The 22,921-nt window shown below is 47.9% G+C and overlaps 1 protein-coding gene across 1 annotated transcript in view; it reads left to right on the plus strand.

Annotated features, from left to right (window-relative positions):
- Positions 1-22,921, plus strand: part of XYLT1 (xylosyltransferase 1) — a 257,904-nt gene that overhangs the window by 142,947 nt on the left and 92,036 nt on the right. The window contains exon 3 of the mRNA XM_040973266.1: positions 4,526-5,039. Within this exon, the coding sequence (XP_040829200.1) occupies positions 4,526-5,039 (514 nt within the window). The remainder of the gene's footprint in view (positions 1-4,525; positions 5,040-22,921) is intronic.

The following is a 22,921-nucleotide window of genomic DNA, read 5'->3' on the forward strand; positions in this document are numbered from 1 at the left end:
GTCTCCAAGACAAATGCTCATTCTATTTCAGTAAACCAAAGCCAGCAAACATTTGTCACGTTCTAAATATTAAGCTGGAATGTTTTGTATCTGCTAACTCTTCAATTTCTTGTCAAAGTCTCCTGAGAAGGGAAGCACCTTTTTCCAGAGAGAGAAACTGAGGCAGAAAAGGTTAGGTGCTGTGTCTACAGCAGAGTCTGAGCTCAGCATGTCACCAACTGGCTTGAAGGAATGGCTTGGACCTAGCGCATCCAGGGATGACATGCAAGCACCATGCACTCACTCGCTCAATGCTTCACCAACACCTCTCAAATAGGCCCAGGTGTTTGGTCTGGCAGCTAAAGCACTGCCTGGGTATGCACATCTCCTATCAGAGGAGTGCCTGGTTTGAGTCCTGGTTCCTCTGTTCCCAGTACGGCTTCCTGCCCCTGTCTTCATGTTCCTGTAACCCATGTGAATGACCCAAATTGTGTTCCAGCCTCCTGACTTTGGGCTGACCCAGCCCTGACTGTTGAGAGCATTTGGGAAGTGAACAAAATGAACTATATAAGTGTGGTGACATCCTTGCTTCACATTTACAAAATAGATCTTCCCACCACTGCCCTTTCTTTGCAGATGAGGTACTGGGGCTCTGTGAGCTTAAGTGGCCAGCTGTCCATTTCAAGGGTAAGGGGTGTAACTGGGTTTGAACACAGCCCTATCAGGCCAGCTCCCTCCCTCCCTCCTCACCTCTTTGCAGTGTGTCCCATTAATGCATAGCTAAACTGTGAAAAGCTTATTATTTAGGATTCTATTCAAGCAGGACATGCTTGTGTCCAGCTTGGCCCCCAGGGTTCTAAGTGCTGGCCAATTCCGCCAACATTTTGTGCATGCCAGTGACTGGGCAAAGGGCCTCTGTCGGGTCTATTTGCATTGGCAGCCTGGGTAATTGCATGTCCTAATTGGGCTCAGCCATGCATAGTGTGCCTCTCCTGTTCATATACTCTGACACAAGAGTCCTTTTGGAAGCAGGTGCAGTCTTCTCTCCCGGCATTGCTCCCCATGGCCCCAGTAGTCTTCGCAATCAAATTTGAAGCCTCAGACGCTGTCTTCAGCAGCAAGCAGCTCCCCAACTTACCATGTGTCCACTTAGCACAAAAGGAAGGTGTAAACTGGTTGTGGTGAGCAGGTGGGACGGATGCTGTAGTTCTTTGCAGAGCACCTGGCCAGGGTTTCCCTTTGGAACCCCTCCTAACCTTAATAGCTGCCAGAGGCAGTTTGGTGCTGCTGAGTGTGGCCTCTGGATCCAGATAGCCTGCCTTCACATCCCAGCTCTTCCACTTCTGGGGTGCATGGACTATGTCCCTAAACTATCTTCAATTTAATGTTCCCCATCTGAAAAGTGGGGAGAATAACCCAACAGCTCCTTCTTAGGAGCATCATGATGAGATGAATTAGTTCACACAAAGGACTTGGGACATAGCCTGCGTCATGAGAAGCACTGAATGGCTTGGAAGAGAGGTTAGAATATGGTATCCTGGATATGAAAGGCAGAGTGAGAGAGAGAGTGAGAGAGAGAGACCATCTTCTATTCACTGGTTTACTCCTCCAGATGGCAGCAGTACCTGGAACTGGGCCAGGCCAACGCCTGGAGTCGGGGACTTCATATGGGTCTCCCTCATGGGTAGCTGGGACACAACTACTTGGGCTGTCTTGCACTGCTTACTCATTCACATTAGCAGAATTGCAAGTGGGGCACCTGGAACTTGAATCAGTGCTCATGTAGGCTGTCAGACAGTGGTTTTGCCTGCACAACACTGAATCCTGGGTGTGGATTGTCTAATAGGTATGTGTCTTTCATTCCCTTTGCAGTGTTAAGCACTTTGCTCTGTGCTTGATTGCTTTGCCCAGGTCCCTAGAAGCAAGTGCTACCATAGGCATCCTAGAAACAGGCACAGGGAGAGGAGAAAAGCTGTCTTACCTTGGAAAGCTACTGGATGGAGGGAGGAGCTGAACTCACTTCTGTCTAACTCCAGGCCTCTGATGCACAGCATTTGCTGAAGTCCTTGTTGGAAGGATAAGGCCAGCAGGAGACTTGATACCCTTTGGAGCTTTCAGCTTGTCCTCAGTCGCTGGTCTGGTCCATCCATTGGTTTTTTAAGGTGTTTGGAACTTTGTTAGTTGATCAAATTGATGAATGACTAATTCAGAAAATGTTCAATAAGTCACATGTAAAACCCATCACTGCACAGGTGAGAGAACTGGGCGATCCCTAGAAGAGGACAAGAGTACAGGCCTTCCACTTTCTGCCTGGTGTTGCTCTACTTAAGCAGTAAGACTGGGGTTCAGTTCTAGTGGGTACCTTCCAAAACACGGTGGCCCACACGCCCTCTGCAAAGCAGGACCAGGGGTCTTGGGGGAGCCAGAAAGAGGCAGACAGGACCTGGTCATGTTACCTGCTGCATGCACCAGACAGCAGTTTTGCATATTTCTACGTGATTGAGATTGGCTCTGAACATGCCCAAGGTTGAATGAGAATGGAGGACATTATTGTATTTAATTATTTCTTTGGAATAAAAAAAAAATGGATTCTCGCAACAGCTCCGAGGTAAGGCAACAGCAGAGCAATTAGAGTTTCAGAGCTCCCATGCAAACATTTGAATGTGCAATCATTGTAATAAGGACATTAAAATAAAATAAGTCAAAGGGTTACATTTGCATAAATAACCCAAGGTGAGAGTGTCAGCTTGGTTGAGAATGAAGAGGATGTGGCTCGTCCATCACAGTGCAGAGAAAATGACCCACCTGTCCTCGGGGGATGAGCAGCAGACCCGGCATCTGGCTTTGTCGTTCATTATTCCTTCTGCTTTGGGTGGCTGGAAGGTTCTAAAAGTTTCAGACATATTCCTCCTCACCACCATACCCACATGGTGATATGGGGGTACTTTAAACTGTTCACAGACAATAGAATTAATGTCTGTGTTCCCAAAACAAAGGTTTTTATTGCTTTTGGTTTGTTAAACTTATTTGGTGATATTAAGCCTGTTTACTGTAATGTGATGTTAGGTTATCTTTAAAAAAAATTAAAAAGACACTGAGAAAAGCAGAAGGAAGCTGGGCAAGAGGAGGGAATGGAAAAGGAAAAACCTTATGTTCTTAGAATGGTGTCTGCAAACCACATTGAATCTGTTAGGACTAATTGAAATTGAAATTAAAAAGGAAATTTAATTAAAAGAAATGTTTATGCAAAAAATTGTAATCCATGCACACAAAGAATCTTGGCAAATGTATATTATGAAAAAAATACGCATGAATTTTTAAACATTTGCAACAAAAGTAAGCCTTTCTTTAAATTCCACTTTCCCACACCATTTCTGAAGTTCTATGGTTGACAGTGCCATAGCAGGCACCAGATGGGCACGAGGCCCCTTGTGCCCTGGGTCCATTCCCTTGATGTGCCATAGCACACTGCATGGCTGTGCCAGACGTGTACATCATGGGGAAGCCCTGCCCTGTCGGGCCTGTCCTGTCATGTGCCCAGAAGGGAAGGAATTGAACTTATCGAATCCCACCCTTGCTCCCTGCAGCTCCATGCCCATGTAGCTGAATAGAAGTAAAGAGGATGTTACTCCTGCATGTAGAGACAGGTTCACCTCCCAGCAAAGCAGGCAGATCAGTATGCAAGACCAACACAAGTCTCCAGTTCATTGCCTTCCGCCAGATGACAACTTGGGACAAAGACGTCAACATCTCCAAGGCTCTTTCCCACCTGTGCTCAAAGATGAGCGAGGATACCAGCACCTGCTTTGGAGTTTCTCTCTGCAGGCTTTGCATGTAAGCATGCAGCATGGAACCTGGCACTTGACGCATGTTCTTGGAGGTTGTAACCACAAGCGGTGGCTCTTCCCATGGTAAATGCCAGAAAGACCTTCACATAGGAGGATCATCAATATCCAAGAAGTGGTGCCTGGTAGTCCCTTTCTGCATGCTATGATCATGGCCACTGCGTCTAAGGGGCCAGTTGGCACACCATGGATACTCTTTAAGGGTGAGGCTTTGGGGATGGGCCCTAAACAGAAAATGTGTGTTTCAAAAATGATTGGACACATTAGCTGAATGGTGCATTTGACTTGAACTCAAAATGACCAGGATCTGGCTACGCCTGCAGGAGCAGAGTATGGAGAGCCCACTCTACCCTCCACAAGCCCAGTGATGCCTTTCCCACAGAATTATCAATGGCCCAAGCTGTCGACTCTTCAGGGCATAGATATATGAGCCTGCCCTAAGGCAATGAAATGCATGTAACATCCTACCAATATATCCTCCCTTTATAACTTTATTACATCATTCTCAGCCCTTAAACCATCGCAGCCTTACATGCAAAAACTGAACTAGAAAAGAGAACAAAATGGTAGAGACAGTAGCACAGGAATGATGGACAACTTGGGTTCTTCCCCTACTCTGAACAGTCGCTCTTCCAGGGCCAAACTACTTAACACGTTCACTCAATCAAGTACCTCTTCTTCTCTCCTGTGCCCCTCCTTAGGATGGCTACCTCTCTCACCGGCCAAAAGAAAAAGTGCGAACCGACAGCAACAATGAGAACTCGGTGCCCAAGGATTTTGAGAACGTAGACAACAGCAACTTCGCCCCAAGGACCCAGAAGCAGCAGAACCAGCCCGAGCTGGCCAAGAAGCCCCAGGGCCGAACGAAGGAGCATCTGAAAAGAAAATCCTCGGAGCAGCTGGACAAAGGGAAGGGCCACTCACTCCTGGGCAAAGGTCCCAGCGAGAGGCTGCCCCCCAGTGACAGGGCTGTGGCCAACAGCAGTCACGGGAAGGCTGCTCCGAGACAGACCCACACTAGGAAGAGTGGGGGCAGCTCCCCTGAAGCCAAGAATGACCAGCCTCCCAGATGTGAGATCTCAGGCAAGGAAGCCATCTCTGCCCTGTCCCGTGCCAAGTCCAAGCACTGCCGCCAGGAGATCGGTGAGACCTACTGCCGCCACAAGCTGGGGCTGCTGATGCCTGAGAGGGTGACGCGGTTCTGTCCCCTGGAGGGTAAGTGCCTGCCCAGCCCTGTTCCTCTCACCTGTTCCTACTTTCTAGGAACAGATGCCCTGTTTTGCAAACCTTAGATGAGGACCAAAACACCAGGTAATTCCTGAATTCCTGGGTCTTACATAAGCAGAGTTTTACGGCCTTTGGTGGTCGGCTGTTAGCGCAATAAGACATACCATTCCGGCACTAGACTAGCCTGCCAGTGAGATTGGCATTAGTGTGAAAGTTGTGTAGGGTGTGTTGGCTGTGGTTGATGGGCTTGGGTTCTCTCTGGGCAGAATAGCAGAATTAGAGTGGACATGAGTATTATCTTAATTACTTGTGGTCTGAAAGGCCTCTTATTGGGCACAGGGACTTTGGAGGCTCTGTGAAAGCAACTTTCTCGTTTTTCCGAGTGTCAAATTCTCCCTTCTTTCCTCTTTGCCCACTCCTTCCTTCCATCTCTCTTTCCCTCCCTCCTTTCCTCCATCCCTCCCCCACTTTCCCCCTTCTGTCCATCTCTCTTGCCCCCTTTCCTTCCTTCTCTTCTCCTTTCCCCATCTCTTCTCCCCCTTCCAGATTCTGCCTCCCTCCCTCTTTCTCTCCTCCCTCCCTGTTCTCTGCTCCCTCCCTTTATGTGCCTTCTTCCTCCCTCTGCCCTGCTCCGGGTCCCCCTCTGTGTGCCAGTGACCTCCTGTTTAATCGGATCTCTTGCTGAACTGAGATCTGAGCTACGACAGTCATTCACAGGCAGAGCAGGGGGGGCCCTTGGAAGATGGGGTGTTGCTTGTGCATCTCTGCATGGGAGGCCATGGTATTGGCCCGGATTTCTCAGCAGTGACCTTCACCTTCCCCGCTGTCCGTGGGAGGGGAGTGTTGATGGAGCATTGCCGTGTGCTGGGCACTGCACCAGACACTGCACATCCAATTAGCTCAGCTCATCCACCACCCTCTGAGGCTGGCACTGATGTCGGGAGTCTCATTTTGTCAGATGAGGGATGTGAATTTGTTTCCCCAAGGTCACACAGTGTGTGGATGACCTTACATGCTTACACGCTTACATGTCTGATGGGCTGAGATAACCCTGATTGTTACTTTCTTCTTCATTGCCATGTTTTGGCAATGTGTCATAATTGCCCACATTTGTGGGGTATGTGATGATGTGTGCTGATGGAACCACTGTGATGGGCCTGTTCCTTCTTCTGAAACGTGTCAGTTTTTTGTTCTGAGACCTGAGGTTCCTCTCTTGTTAAGACACACAGCCAGTTGTGAACAGAGTCACCCGACAAGGGCGGGGAACCTTGTTTCTGCCAAGGGCCACTTGGAGATTTATAGATTTGCTCACGGCCATCTAGCATTTCCAGCTTAAAAACTTAGCTTGCTCTAGATGTATTGAATTTTGAGTTCTGCTAACAGTCACCTTGGCAAGGCCAAAGACCACATGATTTCATGGACCTTATAAGGCCTGCACGTGGTGGTTCCCCTCTCCTGCCTCCCTACTGTAGAACATTGGAACCTCATCGTATGTGTTAAGGTCTCCTTTCCCTCCTTAACACACACATGCATGTTGAAGTTTCCTAACCCAGAGTGGAGAGGACCCCTGTGTTCTCACCAACCTGCTGATCATCAGCCTGTCTTCGCTATTGTTATATGCACATCCCCATCCCCCTAGCATACACACTAGCTCACCACAACCTCGTGTCTGGGACCATTTCAAACAGTGCTTTTCCTTGGAGGAGGCCTGACTGGTCAAACAGTCTGCAATAGTTTTCCCATGGTTTTCTCTAGGGAGAAGGCAGATGGCATCCAAAAGACACTGCTCTGCAAGGAAGGGCTCTGGTGCCACTAGGAACACAGTGGGATGCACTGGAGATGAGGAGGCAGGGCCTGTAGTTCAAGTTTAGCTGCTGCCTCCGTGGCTCCAGTGCTGGCTTCCTGCTCTGCCCAGGTAGCAGCTGGCATTGAATACTCAGGAGCTTTCCACATTGCTTCACAGTTTTGCTCTGGATCATCCATTGTGCACTTAAAATATCCTGATGCGTTGAGCACATCTATCCTGCCCAGCCTCATGGCTTATCCTACTTGACTTCCAGTGTGCTCAGAACACTTGACGTTAGCCTACAGTTAGGCAAAGTCATATAACACAAAGCCATACTGCTGGAACTTGGGTTCCAGAGCCCACATCCCTTCCCTTAAGCCTGAAGCAAAAGGCTTCACTCTGGCTCCTAACTGTGGAGCCCCAGAGAGGTCCTGATGCCTTCGGCTGTTTCTCTCCATCCTTAGAACGTGCAAAGAAGAGGTGTGACAACAGTGACTTGGGGCTTGGCTGTGGAGCCTGATCAGCTGGATTCCAACTGCAGATGTGCCCCCTCACCCTCCCACCACCAGCAGAGGCTGTGGGAGTGTGAGCAAGGGGCTCGACCACTCCGTGCCTCAGTTTCTCCATAGAAAGAAGGTGGTCATGATCACACCTGTCTCACGGGGTCTGGGAAAGCTGCATGCATGATATAGACTCCGCCTGCACAGCAGTCAGAGCTGCCTGAGTGTTGCTGTACAGCCTGCCCCATCCACAGCTACTCAGAAAAATAAAGCCTTTTCATCTTTGGCCAAGTGTTTCCACGCTTGTCTCAGCCATGCTGAGTCATCTCTGATGAGGTTTTACAGCTTGCTTTTGCTGTAGGTTGCCCTGAGGCCTGTGCTGTGTAGGCCATGGTGGCACACCCTCCCAGGACCTCTGCACTGGTTAATAAGATTGACATTTAAGAGCCATTGCACACCCAGCCCCAGAAACACTTTAATTTGATGCACCACGGCCTCCCCCTTTTGCAATAAATTCACAGTGAATAGACTAATTGCAAAATAACCCTAATTGGGTAGTTATCAATGAACAACTTCCCATGGAACAAAACGGCTTACAATTAATAGCATTTAAGCTATAAACTATTCTTCAGCAGAAAGCTAAGATGTAATTACACCCCATACGGAGATTGTGTTCCCTTGTCTGCAAACCACGATACCAGGATTTCCCTCTGCTTGGGCAGGATTTGTGCTCCAGCTCAGGGGTCCTTTCTTTTCCTGCCCATGGGGAGAAACAGAGGAGAGGGTGGAGGGAAATCTAGCATAGAGAAAACACACATGCACATCTGTGAGCGTGTGCACAGGCGGGCACACCAGAGTGGGGTTCCACTTCACTCAGTATCACCCAATGCCCGCCTAAAGGGTGCAGAGAATGAGGGTAAAGCAAAACTTGGTACCTGTATGCCTGGGAGATTGAAAGGAAATAGATTGTTCACTCCCTGACTCTTCAAAGGGCTCCTGCTGTGGCCAGCCCACCCCCACCAACTCCACCTGCTCGTGCTTCCATCACTCAGGTTAGAAAGGCGGAGTCCAGAAGTGTGGGAGGTGCTGTGGTCTAAGCAGGCCTCCCTCACCCTTATGACTGGTCTCCTCTGCCACTGGAGCAGGCTGTCTCGGAAGGAAGTGAGAGGAATTGGCGGTAGCTTCCCTTCCAGTAACATCTGCATCCCCAAGCTGCCTGCCAAGGGGGCTTCTTGAGGGGGCTCTGCCCTGGAGCTGTCAGGGGATGGCCTCACACAAGCCTCGCCCTCCTCCCTGAGATCCTGTGTCTACTGCAGCCTCACCCACCACCTGGGTAGCTTCCCTGCAATCAGTGCTCACCCAAGCCAGCCCTGCCCAGTGCTGCGTCCCCCACCTCTGCAGCACTTGGTCTCTGGACCACCCCAGGGCATCAGTCACCCCGACTATGTCTCCCCATATTTTATGGCAATGAAACCATGTCAGATTAAAGGCCGAGGACAACCGGTATCAGAAAGCAAGATTTCCCATCCTAAAATCTATGGCCAAGAGGACTTGAATCCTGGTTCTGCCTTTCTTAATGATGTGACCCAAATCTCTTAGCTATAAAATGGACTCAGGCTACTTAACTATAAAATGGACTTAACTATAAAATGTCTGCACTGGGCTGTTGGGCAAGGGGAGCCATGGGCAACCCCACATATCTGCGTTGCTGCATTCTAGGATCAAACCAGCCATGGACTGAACATGTTGGACTCTTTAGTCCCACGGGTACTGAGCATGGACAGCCTGGTTTTTCCTACAGAACCACTAGTGCTTTATGGAGCATTTATAATACATTGAGCTTGGGGAGATGGAGAGGAAATGAGGGGTGCAGGGACCCCTTTGCTGCAGCCAGACTCAGGAGGAGTTTCTGAGGGGGCAAGGGATGACACTGTGTTGGGCAACAGGCAGCAGCTGTGGCAGAAGGCCTGGTATGGTCTAGAAGCAGCAGGTGGGCCTTGGGGCTGGAGCAGAGGAGGCAATGAGAAAATCAGACAGAGGGAGTCAGATCCATGGGAGTGAATGAGCATGCTCAGTGGGGACTCTGGGGAGGTTTGTCCCTGGCATGGAAGTTCTTGGGAGATTCAGCCTGGCTGAACCACAATCTGATTCAATTCCTGCTGCCTCTTCCTCCTCTCCTCCCCGCCCCCTCCGCCCCTGCCTTCTTCCTGTCTTTCTTCTCCTTTCGCTTCTGTTTTGTGGCGGTAAGAACAGTTCAGACGAGGCCCCCAGCCTCACAGATATTTGATCTGTGACTACAGTATCGTCACCTCTAGGCTCAAGGCTGATATCACAGCTTACTCCTCTGGCATCACTGGAACTTTCCCTTCGTCCTTTATGGATTTTACCTTCCATGTTTATGCATAGCACACTGTTGGGAGATTGATATAGACTGTGAAATGATTACTATAGTGAAGCCAGTTAAGATATCCATCATATCACATGGTTATCGTGTGTATGTGTGTGTGTGTGTGTGTGTGTGTGTGTGTGTAAGAGAAATGAAAGCAGCAAAAAAAAATCAGCTCACTCAGCGAAAATTCCAAACACAGTGCACTACAACATGGCATTGTTAGCTGCAGTCCCCATGTGGCCCTTAGGCGTCAGGATTTTGTATCTATTAAAGTCCCCAAGGCTCCTGCCCCTGGCCACCACCACACTATTCTTTGTTTCCATGATTTTGACCGCTTTGGACTTTCATGTGAACATGCAGTGTTTGTGTTTCTCTGAGTATCTTATTTCACCTAACACGATGGTTCATCTACACGACTGTATACAGCAGGGTTTTCCTTTTCTAATGAATGACACTCCCTTGTATGTATATATCACACTTTTTGTTTAGTCCATCATAGGGCATCGGATTGTATCCATACCTTGGTTTTTGTGAACAGGGCGGCAGTCAACTTGGGAATGTAAACAGTTCTTTCAGGTCTTGATTCCAGTTCTTTTGAATACATGCCCCATGGGATGTCCCTTGGCACACATCAGGATGGCTGTGTTCAAAAAAGAGAAAGGCAGGTGCTAGCAGGGGTGTAGAGAAGTCAGAACTCTTGCACGCCATTGGTGTGAAAGCAAAAGTGTGTGGCTGTTTAGGAAAACACTCAGAAAACCTGAAGACGGAACATCCATGCGACCCAGCAGCCCTGCCTCTGGGCTGGTTTATTAAGGAAGGGAGATTAGGGGGAAGGTTCTTGGCAGGGGCTCCAAGAAGAAGAGATGGCAGCAGAGAAAAGCAGACAGGCTGGATAGGCACCAGGAACAAGGCCTGGCTTGTGGCTGGGATGGAGGTGACCACCACCTGGTCCTGTGGCTTTGTTTTGGACACAAAAACTACTCAAGCCAGTTTCCAAGCAAATTTCATAGAACCCTGGCTGTGTGCCAGGGAGCTGAGGTCAGCATCCCTTATCCCCACCGCTAACCTCACCCCCCAGGACTCCCATTCAAAGTCGGATCCTAACGAACTGACTCCACATCACCTTTCCTTCCAAAGCGCTCGCTGTTGTCCTTATTTTCAGTTCTGGTCTTGCAGCTATAAAGAACACTCAGGGCCACCCACAGGTTTTTTAGAAAACTAAATATGTAGGTATGGGAAGGATCATGAATGCCCCCCTCACCTGCTCCCACCCCCTACTCCACCCACTCTCCTTCCCCCAGGAACATTCTGCCGGCTACACAGCCCTGCCATTTACTGTAAAAGTTGTCATTAAGGAGTGTTTGTTCCCCCAACTATCAAGCCTGAAAGCAAAGCCGAAAGGTTGTGGTATACAAAGAAGATGAAAACAGCAGTCCCTAGAAGGAGTGGACGCATGCCCACACCGGTTACCATGGGGTACACCTGCTGGAAACTCCATGTAGAAGAAAGCACTGCTCAAGCCAAATACCTTTTACTCACTGATTTCTTGTTTGAAAGGCCTAGAGACCGAGAGAATGAGACGGACAAGTGGAGAGAAGATCTCCATCTGCTGCTTCACTGTCCCCAAGTGCTTGCAGCAGCTGGGGCTGGACTAAGGATGATGCCAGAGACCAGGGGTGCCATGCAGGTCTCTCCTTTGGATGGTAGAGACACAAGTTCTTGAGCCATCACAGATTAAGCTGCTTGTGGTGGCATCTGCCTTCTATGTCAGAGTGCCTGGGGTGGAGTCTGCCTCTGCTTCCAGTCTGGGTTCAAGCTGATGAGCACGGTGGGAGGCAGGAGAAGATAGCTCCCGTGCCTGGGTTCCTACCGCCTACCTGGGAGACGCAGACAGTGTTCCACATTCCTGACTTCAGCCTGACCCAGTCCTTGGCTTTCGTGGGAGTCTAGGGAGTGACCCTGCAGGTGGAGCATCTCCATCTCATCCTCTGCCTTTCCAATAAGCAAACTTTCATCCAGTCATAACCTGGTGGTGTGGTCTCTGGATGCCCACTGTGTGGGGGCACAAGGCTCTCTCCTCACCAACCATGTTGGGTACTCTTTGATGAGTTCATGTGGTATAAAATAGTGCACTGCCCTCACAAAGATATGCAAACATTACATGTTAATCGGAAAATGTGTTTAAATAAAATTAGGACCAGAGAGTTTAGTTGTATGTGAAGGAGTTGTCCTTGCATAGCACTTCTCCTCCACCTAGGGGTCTATGCTAACTGTTTTAGTTCCGTTAACTCATTGTTACCTTACAACTACTCTGCATCCAAGGAAATGAAGGTCCAGAGAGAGAGGAGAGACGCCATAAAACTCCGCCCTTTTCCCTCAGACTAGAGTCAGGCTTCGTTTGAGCTAAGGGACTGTAGCTCAAAGGCCAGGAACTTAACAGTTGGTCTTTCCTGCCTGTGGGAGCAGCAGCATTTTGGCTGAGGGAATCTTGGGAAGCTTAACCCACTCCCCATGCCATACCCAGTTGGTGCAAAAAGACCCATCTGGTGGGTAACTCAGCTGATTTGGGAGGGTGAAACCCATCCAAGTCCCCCAGGATTTGCCTTCAACATGAGTCCATGGTTTCTGGTGAACAGTTACCTTGTTCTCTGCCACTGTCTCACTGCTGTGGTATATTTGTATTAGTGTAAAAATGACAAAGCAATAATTTTTCATTGTATCCCTCAGTCACCCATGAGAGATTGTATTTAGGTCACAATTTATTACCCCTTGGAATTGAATCCAATTTTTAACACCATGTCAGCCATTCTGGTATTAAAGCCCTTTAATGGCTGTGAAATTTATACAACGATAAAGTAATTTAAAACATATGTAGGAAGAGCATCGGTCAAATTGATGTGTATGGAACCCCGTGGTAAAAATTGAATAGGAGATAAACACAGAAAATGGTGATTGATTGGGGGACAGTGGAAATAGTGCTTGCATTGATAAACCCTTAATGGCGAAATTAGTAAACTAATTTGTTCTTCGCCATTTTCAGGAGGTTTTATGTTGCCCTAAATCAGGGTCAAGGCTCTGAACCACAAAGCACTGATGAGTAGCTCACCTCCAAGTGTGACACAGTTGGAGCAAGACACAGTTGGAGTTGCGTACCTGGGAGGCTGCCAAGGACCCATCCTCAGGGATGGTTCCAGGGACCAAAGCAACAAAGAGCAGTGGGAAGATGGGCAGAATATATTAAAAAAAATCATAATAACTTCCTCAGAGAGGGCAGAAAGCAGGCGTGTTGCAGTGTCTCTAGTTGTATGCATGTAGGAATACGCCCCATCGGGGGAGGAAGGTTAGGTAATGGGTCGGATACACAGTCAGAGAGGAGGAGTGTGCTCCAGTCCCACAGCACAGCAGAGTGACTGCAGTTCACCATGTTTATTCTGTGTCTTAAAGAGCTACAAGAATAGCGATCAAATCTTCCCAGCACAAAGAAAAGACAAATGTTTAAGGAGAAGGAAATACTAATTATCCTGGTTTGATCCTAACACTCAGGGGGCCTCCGGTTGAGACTAGCTACCAGGGCATGGCCTGAGAATGCCAACACGGAGTCCAGAGATTCCAGCCTGCTCTAACAGGCGCCGTCTACTACATTGCAGAATGGCTGGACTGGCCACGTTGCTGCCCTCTTTTATCCTGTCTATCTCACAAACCAGATATTACAAGTTTCTAGATGATCTCTTCCTCTACCCCCTTCCCTACCCCAACTTCTGCTGGGGCTGGGGAAGTATCTGCCTGTGTCCCAGGAAGCTTCGTCTCAGGTCTCACCAGAGAGGCCTCACCTCTCTGATTCCCAATCCTCCAGGCACCTAGCAATTTGCTTTCACATGGAAGGCATTAGTCTGCCATACTGAGGCCTGTATTGGAGTCAAGCAGAAGGCTTCCTTATAACCCAGATGCCCGGGCACCAGCCCTGGAGCCCAAGCCAGGTATGTGAGAACATCCCACATTCTCCATCTCTGTCCTCTCTCCAGTTTCCAGTGGCCTCGCAGCTGGGGCCACCATGACCTTTAGTGGTCCCAGCTGGGGAAAGGTGCTGCTGGCATCAGGCAGGCAGCAGCCAGGGATGCTAAGCATCCTAAGTGCTCAGGTCAGCCCCTGTAAGTTGTGCCACAGCTGGGGTTTCCTGCCCTAGTCTGAGCTGGGCTGCTATAATTCACGTCCATGCAGCTAGATCACATTCAGCCTGGATGCCTAATATCTCCCCCTGTCCTTCCAGCCTTGGTGGCCTTTGATGACCCCTTTCCCCAAAGGCCTCTTCCTAGCTCAAAGAGCCCATAGCACTTAGGCACTGCGTATTGATCATATTGATTTCTGACTGTTGCTGAGCCTTATGCTAAGCATGTAGTTATGTGCTTAACTGTGGAAATTTAGCTCAGCTAACTTGGATTTGAAATCTGTTTTCAGTAACAGTGTGACCTGGAATAAGAGAATTTACTACTTTGTGCCATGGTTTTAATCAGTTAAAAACAAACAAACAAACAAACAAACCACATGTTTTTGGTTATTTGAAAGTCAGAATTACAGAAAGAGAAAGAGATCCTTCAGCAGTTGGTTACTCCCCAACTGCTTGCAATAGCCATGGCTGAGCCAGGCCAAAGCCAGGAACTTCATCCATATCTTCCACATGGGTGCAGGGGCCAAAGTACTTGGATCATCTTCCATTGCTTTCCCAGGCACAATAGCAGGACATTGGCTCAGAAGCGGAGCAGCTGGGACTTGAACCAGTGCCCATATAGGATATAAGTATCACAGGAGGCTTAACTTGTTGGACCATATTTTTAATTTGTAAAGTGAGGGGTGGAATGGTATGTGATGAATGACATGCAGATATATCCAAGATAGTCTTAATGTGTGCCTGCTGCGCCATTACAGTTAGGAACGGAGCCCCAGTCCCCCTCGAGTGTTTCTGTGTAAAACAAACCCACCCTAGCAAGAACACTTCTGACCCTGTAGGGTTGTAGTGAGGACTTGGTGAAATTATCTCTGTGCATTGTCAAAACAGCAGTTAGCTACTTCTAGAGAGTTTGCTCTTCTCTTCTGGGCATACACTCCAAAAGAATTGTAAATAAGGTCTCAAAGCCACATTTGGGCAGCTTTTTCATAGCAGCAATGTTGGCAGTAGCCAAAAGGTAGAAACACCCTGAGTGGCCGTTGATGGAAGAATAGATAAGCAAATGTGGTATATCTGCATGATGAAATATTATTTGACCTTTAAAAGAAATGATGAAATTGAAGCCAAGTCCTCACCCTTAATGGCTTATCGGATCCTAGTATCTCTCTCTTAGCATGTGGTTCTCTGTAAAGTGTCCCTGTAGTTAACAATGCTACAAAATTCACAAACTCTCATCAAATTCCCAGTCTGTGTAGACAAACAGAGAGAGACCATAGACCCACCAGGGACCCTGCTCCACCTCAGCCTTAGACTCAAAGATCCGCTGCTGCTAATCTTTCAGACAGCCTGGGAACTGAGTGTGAACTGCCTGACTCCCTGTTCTGTTCACTGCCAGTAAACTTCTGCTGTTGTCCATCATCCCAGTCATCTGCTTGCTGCACCTTAGACAAGTGGACCTAGTTCAGGGTAATTCCATAGCGATTCTGCCAACCAGTATGGGGAGTGTTCTCTAGCAAAGTTCTGACGTATGCATCAACAAGGGCAAACCAAAGGGACTTGATGCTAAGTGGGATAAACCAGTCATAAAAGAAAAGAGACTGTGTCAAGAAAAATTCAGCTCTTAGAAACCAGATAAAATATGGTTACCAGAGGCTGAAAGGGAAGAAGGAGTGGTTATTTTTTTTAAGTGCATAAAGATGCAAAAGGTGTTTGGGGATTGATTGCACAGCAGTGTGAATATACTTAGTACTATGATACACTCAAAATGAATGAAACATTTGAAGTTGTGTTTATTGTCTTCTTTGTAGAGGGGAAATGGCTCTTCTAAAAATAGGCACTGACTCATTTAAGTCTCAAGACTTCTCCATTCTCCAAGTCATAGAGTTAAGGAGTCTTCCTACAATGGGAGGTTGAGTAATTTTTTCCAGATAAATCCTTTCACCTTTGTTGTAAAATAGCAGATAGCCATTGATGGGTTTTGAGCAAGAATGTGACATGATGTGTTTCATAGTTTGCAATAATTGTAAGAATTGAGATAGTAAAGATTTTAGGTTTTTCAAGGCATGAGGTCCAAGTCTTATCTAGTCAACTTGCTATATAGATAATATGTAAATGAGTAAACATGAATGCCCCCTAATGAGATCTTTACAAAATAGTTGGACTACATTTGATTCCAGGCCATCGTGTGCCAAGCCTTGGTGTTGAATAATTTCTCTGGTCACTCAGTCCAACAAAGTAGGATATTGGCTGCATTGCCCCCTAATCTGTGCTTCAAAAATCAATCCTGTCCTAACCCAGAAGTTGGCAAGGGCTCTTCAAGAAAGCGGCAAACCCTGCCCCAAGGGTCCTCCATAGGTCTCAATAAAGCAAGTACCACCTCCCCCTCTACCTTCCCACTCCTAGAAAAGCTCCCAGGAGGCAGAGCCCTGAAAGGGTGACCTGGAGACCTAGGGAGCTGCAGTGCCTGGGCAGGTAGGAGGAATCATCAATTTCAGGATGATGGCTCCATGGTGCAGTTTGTTTAGAGTCTTGATTAGCATTGCAGTGGGTGAACCAGAGAATTTAAAGATGCTGTTGCCATGGCTTTTTCAGCCTAGACCTCAAAGGACAATTAACCTGGTTATCTGGGCCTCCCCTGCATCCCTTGTTTATTGCTGTGAACACAGGAAATGCACTATTAGGCGCACTAAACGTTATCAAGGAGTTTAACTGTAATTTAAAAGGCTGCATGGGGAGGACCCCAGTGACTGATTAATAATGCATTTGCAGAGCAATAAAGACTCCTGCAGATCAACAGCTCAGCCTCCAGACTTTATTTGTGCATATGAAAAATCCCAAGAGTTCCTTCAGGCGAGAGGTAGAGAGTGGGTAGTGTCTACACTGGGGTTCCCTGGCCCAACTTACATTGGGTAGCATCCCTATGAAATATGGAATGACAGGAATGGCACTGCCAGTCCTGACCGTTAGTGTTCTGGAGTTGAATTCTGGCTCCACACACTGAATCTTATACTTAGCTTGTTTTTCCCATCTGTGAAATGGAACTAACAGCAGGTGCTGTTAGATCCGGTGATGCATATGGAGCTGGTGCTCTGGCAGTGTCAGTGGTTTTCACACTAAAATCATCATTAGCAGTGACTTGGGGAGCTCAGGGGCCTGAGGCCAGCTCATGCTTGGTTTTGAAAAGACTGAGAAAGGTTTCCATTTGCACACTTCATCCAGTGTGGAAAGTTCTCAGTTCTACGTTTTTCTCTTTTTCTCTTTCTTTCTTCAGATTTCTTTGTTTTTACTGGAAACGCAGCTATACAGAGAGAAAGAGAAACAGACAGAATTCTGCCTGCTGTTTCACTCCCCAAATGGCCAAAGCGATCAGACCTGAGCTGATCCAAAGCCAGGAGCCAGGAACCTCCTCCAGGTGTCCCACACGGGTGCAGGATTCCAAAGCTTTGGGCCATCCTCTACTGTTTTCTCAGGCTATAAGCAGGGAGCTAGATGGGAAGTAGATCATCCAGGACACGAACTGGCACCCATCTGGGATCCCAGCAGATATAAGGTGAGGCTTTAGCCACTAGGCTATCATGCTGGGCCTGGAAAAAGTCCCCTGCCCACTCCCCCCAATCCATGCACAAAATAGAGTTGGATGCCTCTTCCTTCCACTCCCCCAGGAAGTTTCTCCATTTTTTTTTTAAATAATGGAAGATCATTAAAATAACCAGAAGACAAATGGCACCAAATTAATAAAAATGTAGATCAAATAATCCTCTATTACCTATTTTTGCTCAATTGCAGTTGAGGAATGCATTGATTAAACTGCCAGCCAACCATTATGGTCGTATTCATTACTGTAGTGTAATCTATTTTATGATGATAGGATAATAACTAACACCGTCTCACAGATAGATGCTTCCAGTAGGCTAAGACATCATCTAATGGAGGTTTGCCTCAAAGGACACTGGCTTCGTTTTGCTCACGCTGGAGCCCAGCCTTAGGGCTAGGGAGGAGAAGAACGTGATTTCTTTTCCTTTAATTTATCACATGGCTTAGCTCACTGCATGGCCATGTGTGCCACCATGCAATCTGTGATGATCCAATAGAGACTCCAGAAATAGATAACCAGTGAGTTGAATGGTTGGATATCTTCTCTGTATGCCTTAGCTGATGCAATGGATTTTGTGTGTGCTTGTGTACCCATTAGGCTTAGTATTTTATTAGCTATTTATTTACTATTCATGAGGCAAACAAGTGCTGTTCGGGTAAATGTTGGTATCTCAAGACTTCAAGTTGCTTACAATCTGGTGGGTCAGGGAAGGGCACACGAAGTGTTATGTGACTCAAACACAAAGAGACGCCTGGGGATTTCTCACTGTAAGCAGGGGGATGATTTTACCACTGGCTTCGACTGGCCTTGGAAAATAGTCATCTAACCCAGCAGTGGTGATGGACTTTGGGTGCAGGAGGCAGGCTTTCTGCATTTCAATCTAGACTCTACCCACCCAAGCTGGGAATTCTTGGGTGTGTCTTTCCACTCCTTGAAACCTCTGCAAGATGCAGGTGAGAAGGGGCCCAACCTCCCTGCTGAAGCAAGCACCAATGGTAAGAGTCCCTTCAAAGTGTTTGCTGTGTGCTGCCTTGTTGGAGTCTCCAGCACGGAGGAGGGACAATCAGTCATCTGCACCCTTGCTTGGTGCATAAGAGAGTGAAGACTTAGAGCAAGCAGCACCTTGCCTTCCAGGACCCAAACAGTCAAAGGCAGAGCCAAAAGGTGTCACCACATCTTCCACATCCTCCAGCATGCATTCCTGACTTGTTCCAGTTACTTTAAACAAGAGCTCAGAGCTCCCCGACTCTAGGGGCCAGGCAGGACGTGAATGGCTGCAGGCTGGAGCCGCCCGGGTTAACAACAGGTTGCATTCAGAGTTCCGCCTTCTTTCCCCTGAACGTCACAAGCCCAGGCTTACTCACTCCTTCAGTCATTATGTTGTTGTTAGGCTCTTAGTTTGGGGTAAAAAAAAATGGAAATTTTTGATCTGCCATCTCTTGACTTAATGGACTTACTGTTTGAATTTAAATAAGCAAAGCAGAGGGTGAGCCCAGTGAAATCTGCCCGCTGCTTGGCAAGCCTGGGAGCTGCCAAGTGGTGAGTGCTGTTCTGGAGCAGGGCATGCCTCATGGGGTGGTGCTTGGTATGCTACACGCCCCACGCCTCTCCTTCCTGTCCCCATTTCTGCTCAAGGGACTCCTGCCTGTCTTGCAAGTCACAAATCTGTGACACAGGCCACTGCTCTCCCTTCCCTGCTTTTTCTCTGCTCAGCACCTGCCCCTGTCCATCACTCCCAGCTTTCCAGCAGGAGGACAGCAGTGCCCTGCCAGGAAGCCCGCCCCCCCATTCTCAGAGAGCGTTTTGAAGCAGGAGGTGAGTTTGCCTCCAGGTCTGCCTGAGTCAGGCTGCGGTGCAAGGTTCCCACTGAGTGGCTTCTGTTCTTGTGTTTCTTTGGGGGCTCTTGAAAATTTCTTGTGCTTTAGTCATGCACTGCAGTCAGCACCAGCCAGCATTTATGAAGTAGCAACTCTTTGTGTGTGCCAGGTGAGGGGAAGCAAGAACCCCCACCACCCGCCCCAGTACAGAGGCAGCAAGTAGAGGCGGGAACCCTGACAGGGCAGGTGCTGGGTATGTTAGCAGCATTAACAAAATGTGCTGCCGAACAGGAAGGGGGCAGACTTACGCCCAAAGGGGCTGATAGTCCTGGAGCTAAATCACTAAGTGTGGAAGTGATTTTGCCAGGTCAAGAGACAAGAGGAAGGACAGTCCAGAGAGCACAGCATCAACCTCACCACCATTGCCAAGTCCATAGTCAGTGCCACCATAGCTGCCACCACCACACACATAGCTGCCATGAGAAACTCCTCTGTGACTCCATCACCCCACCACCAACCCCACCTCCACCAGCAGCTCTACCATCACCATGTCACTGCCACCACCGTCACCATCATTACCACTGTTACCCTGTCTGTCACCTCTATCACCACCAATACCATCATCATCTCCATTCTCACCAGTCATTCATGAATATCCAGCATTATTTGAGACTGTGCTATTCAACCTTGTACATGTTGGATCTAATTCAGAACCCTTCAACATGAATAATGTGTGTAATGTCACTTATAGGTGAGGACATCGAGGTTTAGACAATTGAAGGTCATTACCATGGTCACATAGTTCATGAGTGTGGTTCTGGGTTCAAAATTAGCTTCCTGACTCTATACCCTTACGCACTGTGGTGCACTGCCTGCCATCTAGCAACCCCTAAAGGAGAGAATGGCTTTGTAATACATGTGAGTTGCTCAGGACTCGACAAGTATCAGACATTGTAGATTGTTTCAGAATGTTAATGGCTGTGGACTGATCAAGCGACGTCTGTAATCAAGAACATTTAGGAAATGATGGAATCAACAAAAGGGACCAAGCTTTGGTTTTGTTTTTAAAGATTTAATTTTTTTTATTACAAAGTTAGATATACAGAGAACAGGAGAGACAAAGAGGAAGATCTTCTGTCAGATGATTCATTCCCCAAGTGACCACAATGGTTGGAGCTGAGCCGATCCAAAGCCAGGAGCCAGTGTCAATTCTGGGTCTCCCACATGGGTGCACGATCCCAAGGCTTTGGGCCATCCTCAGCTGCTTTTCCAGACCACAAGCAGGGAGCTGGATGGGAAGTGGAGCTGCTGGGATTAGAACTGGCCCTAATATGGGATCCCAGCGCGTTCAAGGCAAGGACTTTAACTGCTAGGCTACCATGCTGAGCCTGGCAAGTTTTTGTTTGACTGCAAACATTGTTGGGGTCTTACAGGGTTAAACACATTTGGAATCTTCAAGAAGCAGTGCAAGAGCCTTTTCCTTCTGAGTGTATTCAAGATGAGGAAGGTTTCTTGAGAAACACAGGTCATGGGTCAGAGTATGAATGGTCCAGAGCATCAAAGAAGAGGCAAATTTAGCTTGGCATTTCTCAACCACGGCACTGTTGATAGCTTGGGCTGGACCATACTTCATTATCAGGAGTTCTTCTGCCTGTGTTAAAGGTTAGTGGAGCATCTGCCTCTCTGTCTCAAAGATATGATTAGTGTGGCTCGCCATATTCCTTCTAAGTCTGCATTAGCATATTACCCCTAAAACAGTAACTTGAAATAGCACGGATGTCTTGCTTCATCCTGGAGAGTGACAGTTCTGGAGGCCTGAAGTTAAAATCCAGGTGTCGATAGGGTTGATTCCTGCCACAAGGTCTGAAGGAGAAATCCTATCCCTCTTCTGGTTTCTGCTTTGTAGATGTTCTGTTCCCCCATCATTCCAGGCAGCCTCCAGTGTCACTTGTTCTCCTGTGTGTGTTTTTGGCCATCCCATAGAAGGAAACCAGTCTTTGGACTTATAGCCTACACCAGTCCCATATGAACTCATCTTCATTTCCTTAACATCCACAAAGTCTGAGATTCTAGATGGAAATGAATTAGGCGAGACGCCATACATCACAGCACACTCATATTCAGATTATTATTTTTAGAAATGTCAGTTGACAACCATTTCAATTGGGGTTCTTGTCCAAAAGGATTTGTTTCTGGAGTCTTCTGTGCAAGCAGTGCAGGGAAGAGGTCACCCCTGTAAGGAAGGATGAGTCGGCTCACAGGAATTCCATCAGTATGCCCTCCTTGGCCTTGCTGGTACTGCACCTGTGCATTTCAGGGTTCAGTGCCCAGCATACACCTCTCCTCCTTGGGGCCTGGTTCAACACTTGGAGACCCTCGTTCCCTCAGTTCCTGATAGTCTGCTAGAGATCAGAAACATTACGTCCCCATGGTGTTCTTTCTGGGTTTAGGTCACATTTAACCAGCCGAGGTGAACATGCAACTGGACTGGTCCAGGGAGGATGGAGACAAAGTGACTTTGGTATGGGCATGTGTGCAAGGACAGCCTGGATCTGCTGGCAATCCCTTGTCTAGCAGTCAGGAGGCTGTAAGATCTGGGATCCTACCACAGAGGGGTATGATGCTAGAGGACTGAATCTGCCATGGAACAGCTCTGGCTTTGAATTCTAACTCTAGCCCTACCTTCCTGTGAGAACCTAGTCAAATGCCATGCCTTCTTGGAATCTTAGAATGAAAATACGGTTCATTGGGCCCAAGAATTTTTTGAGAGTAATAATGTGCGTCAAGTGTTTGGACCATGTCAGGTCAGAGGCATCCACTCAATAAATGGAGGCAGTGTATAAAAATTTCTGGCATTCCAATGGTCAGATGAGTTCCAGTGCTAAGACAGAAGGCATATGCACAATGTTCATGGTCAGGATGGACAAAAGGGGATGGTGGTGAAGGCTTCTCCAATCAGAAGCCTCAGTGACAAGGACACGGGGGTTCTAAGTCCCCCATTGGCTGAGACAGGAAGTGTTTGAAGCAGCAGTCCCTGCCCCTCAGCCCCACCCTCTGCCACAGTTGCATGCTCGATTTGTATGCACAGTGTAGGACTTCAGTGACACCTTATTCAACAAGGCTTGCCTGCCACCAGGCACGTCACAAAGAAGTCGGAAATTAAGATATAGCTCCCTGCATTGCCTAATTGGATTACAAGACTGTGAGTGCTGTGTTGACTATGAAATGTGCAGGGGATTATTCAGTAATGACTTTCTTCTGTCGCCCTTCACTAATCCTGTCAATCGGGAATAGTGTGAGATTACGGGAGAATTCCACTGGGAAGAACTGTCTTTCTCGTTTACAGCTGAGCTTCCCTGGGGGTCGGGGGAGCAGGGTACTTGGAGGGAATACCTCGGCCCGTGATGACAGCCACTGTGTCTGCGCCAAGGATGCTAGTCCTTCTCACTGATCAGGGTTTCTGATCCGAATACTCAGTGGTGAGTCAGTGGACCCTAACCTGTGGTCCCCCAGCCGCTCAGGGGCCCATCACCTTTCTGCCTCCTGAAGTTCTCCTAAACTTTCTTCATTTTCCTCTACATTGCCCAGCCAGAAACCCAGACACCTCTGTCCTGTTTCTAC

Source organism: Ochotona curzoniae, unplaced genomic scaffold (genome assembly GCF_017591425.1).
Source record: "Ochotona curzoniae isolate NIBS_2020 unplaced genomic scaffold, NIBS_Ocur_1.0 contig_2321, whole genome shotgun sequence".
Taxonomy (NCBI): domain Eukaryota; kingdom Metazoa; phylum Chordata; class Mammalia; order Lagomorpha; family Ochotonidae; genus Ochotona; species Ochotona curzoniae.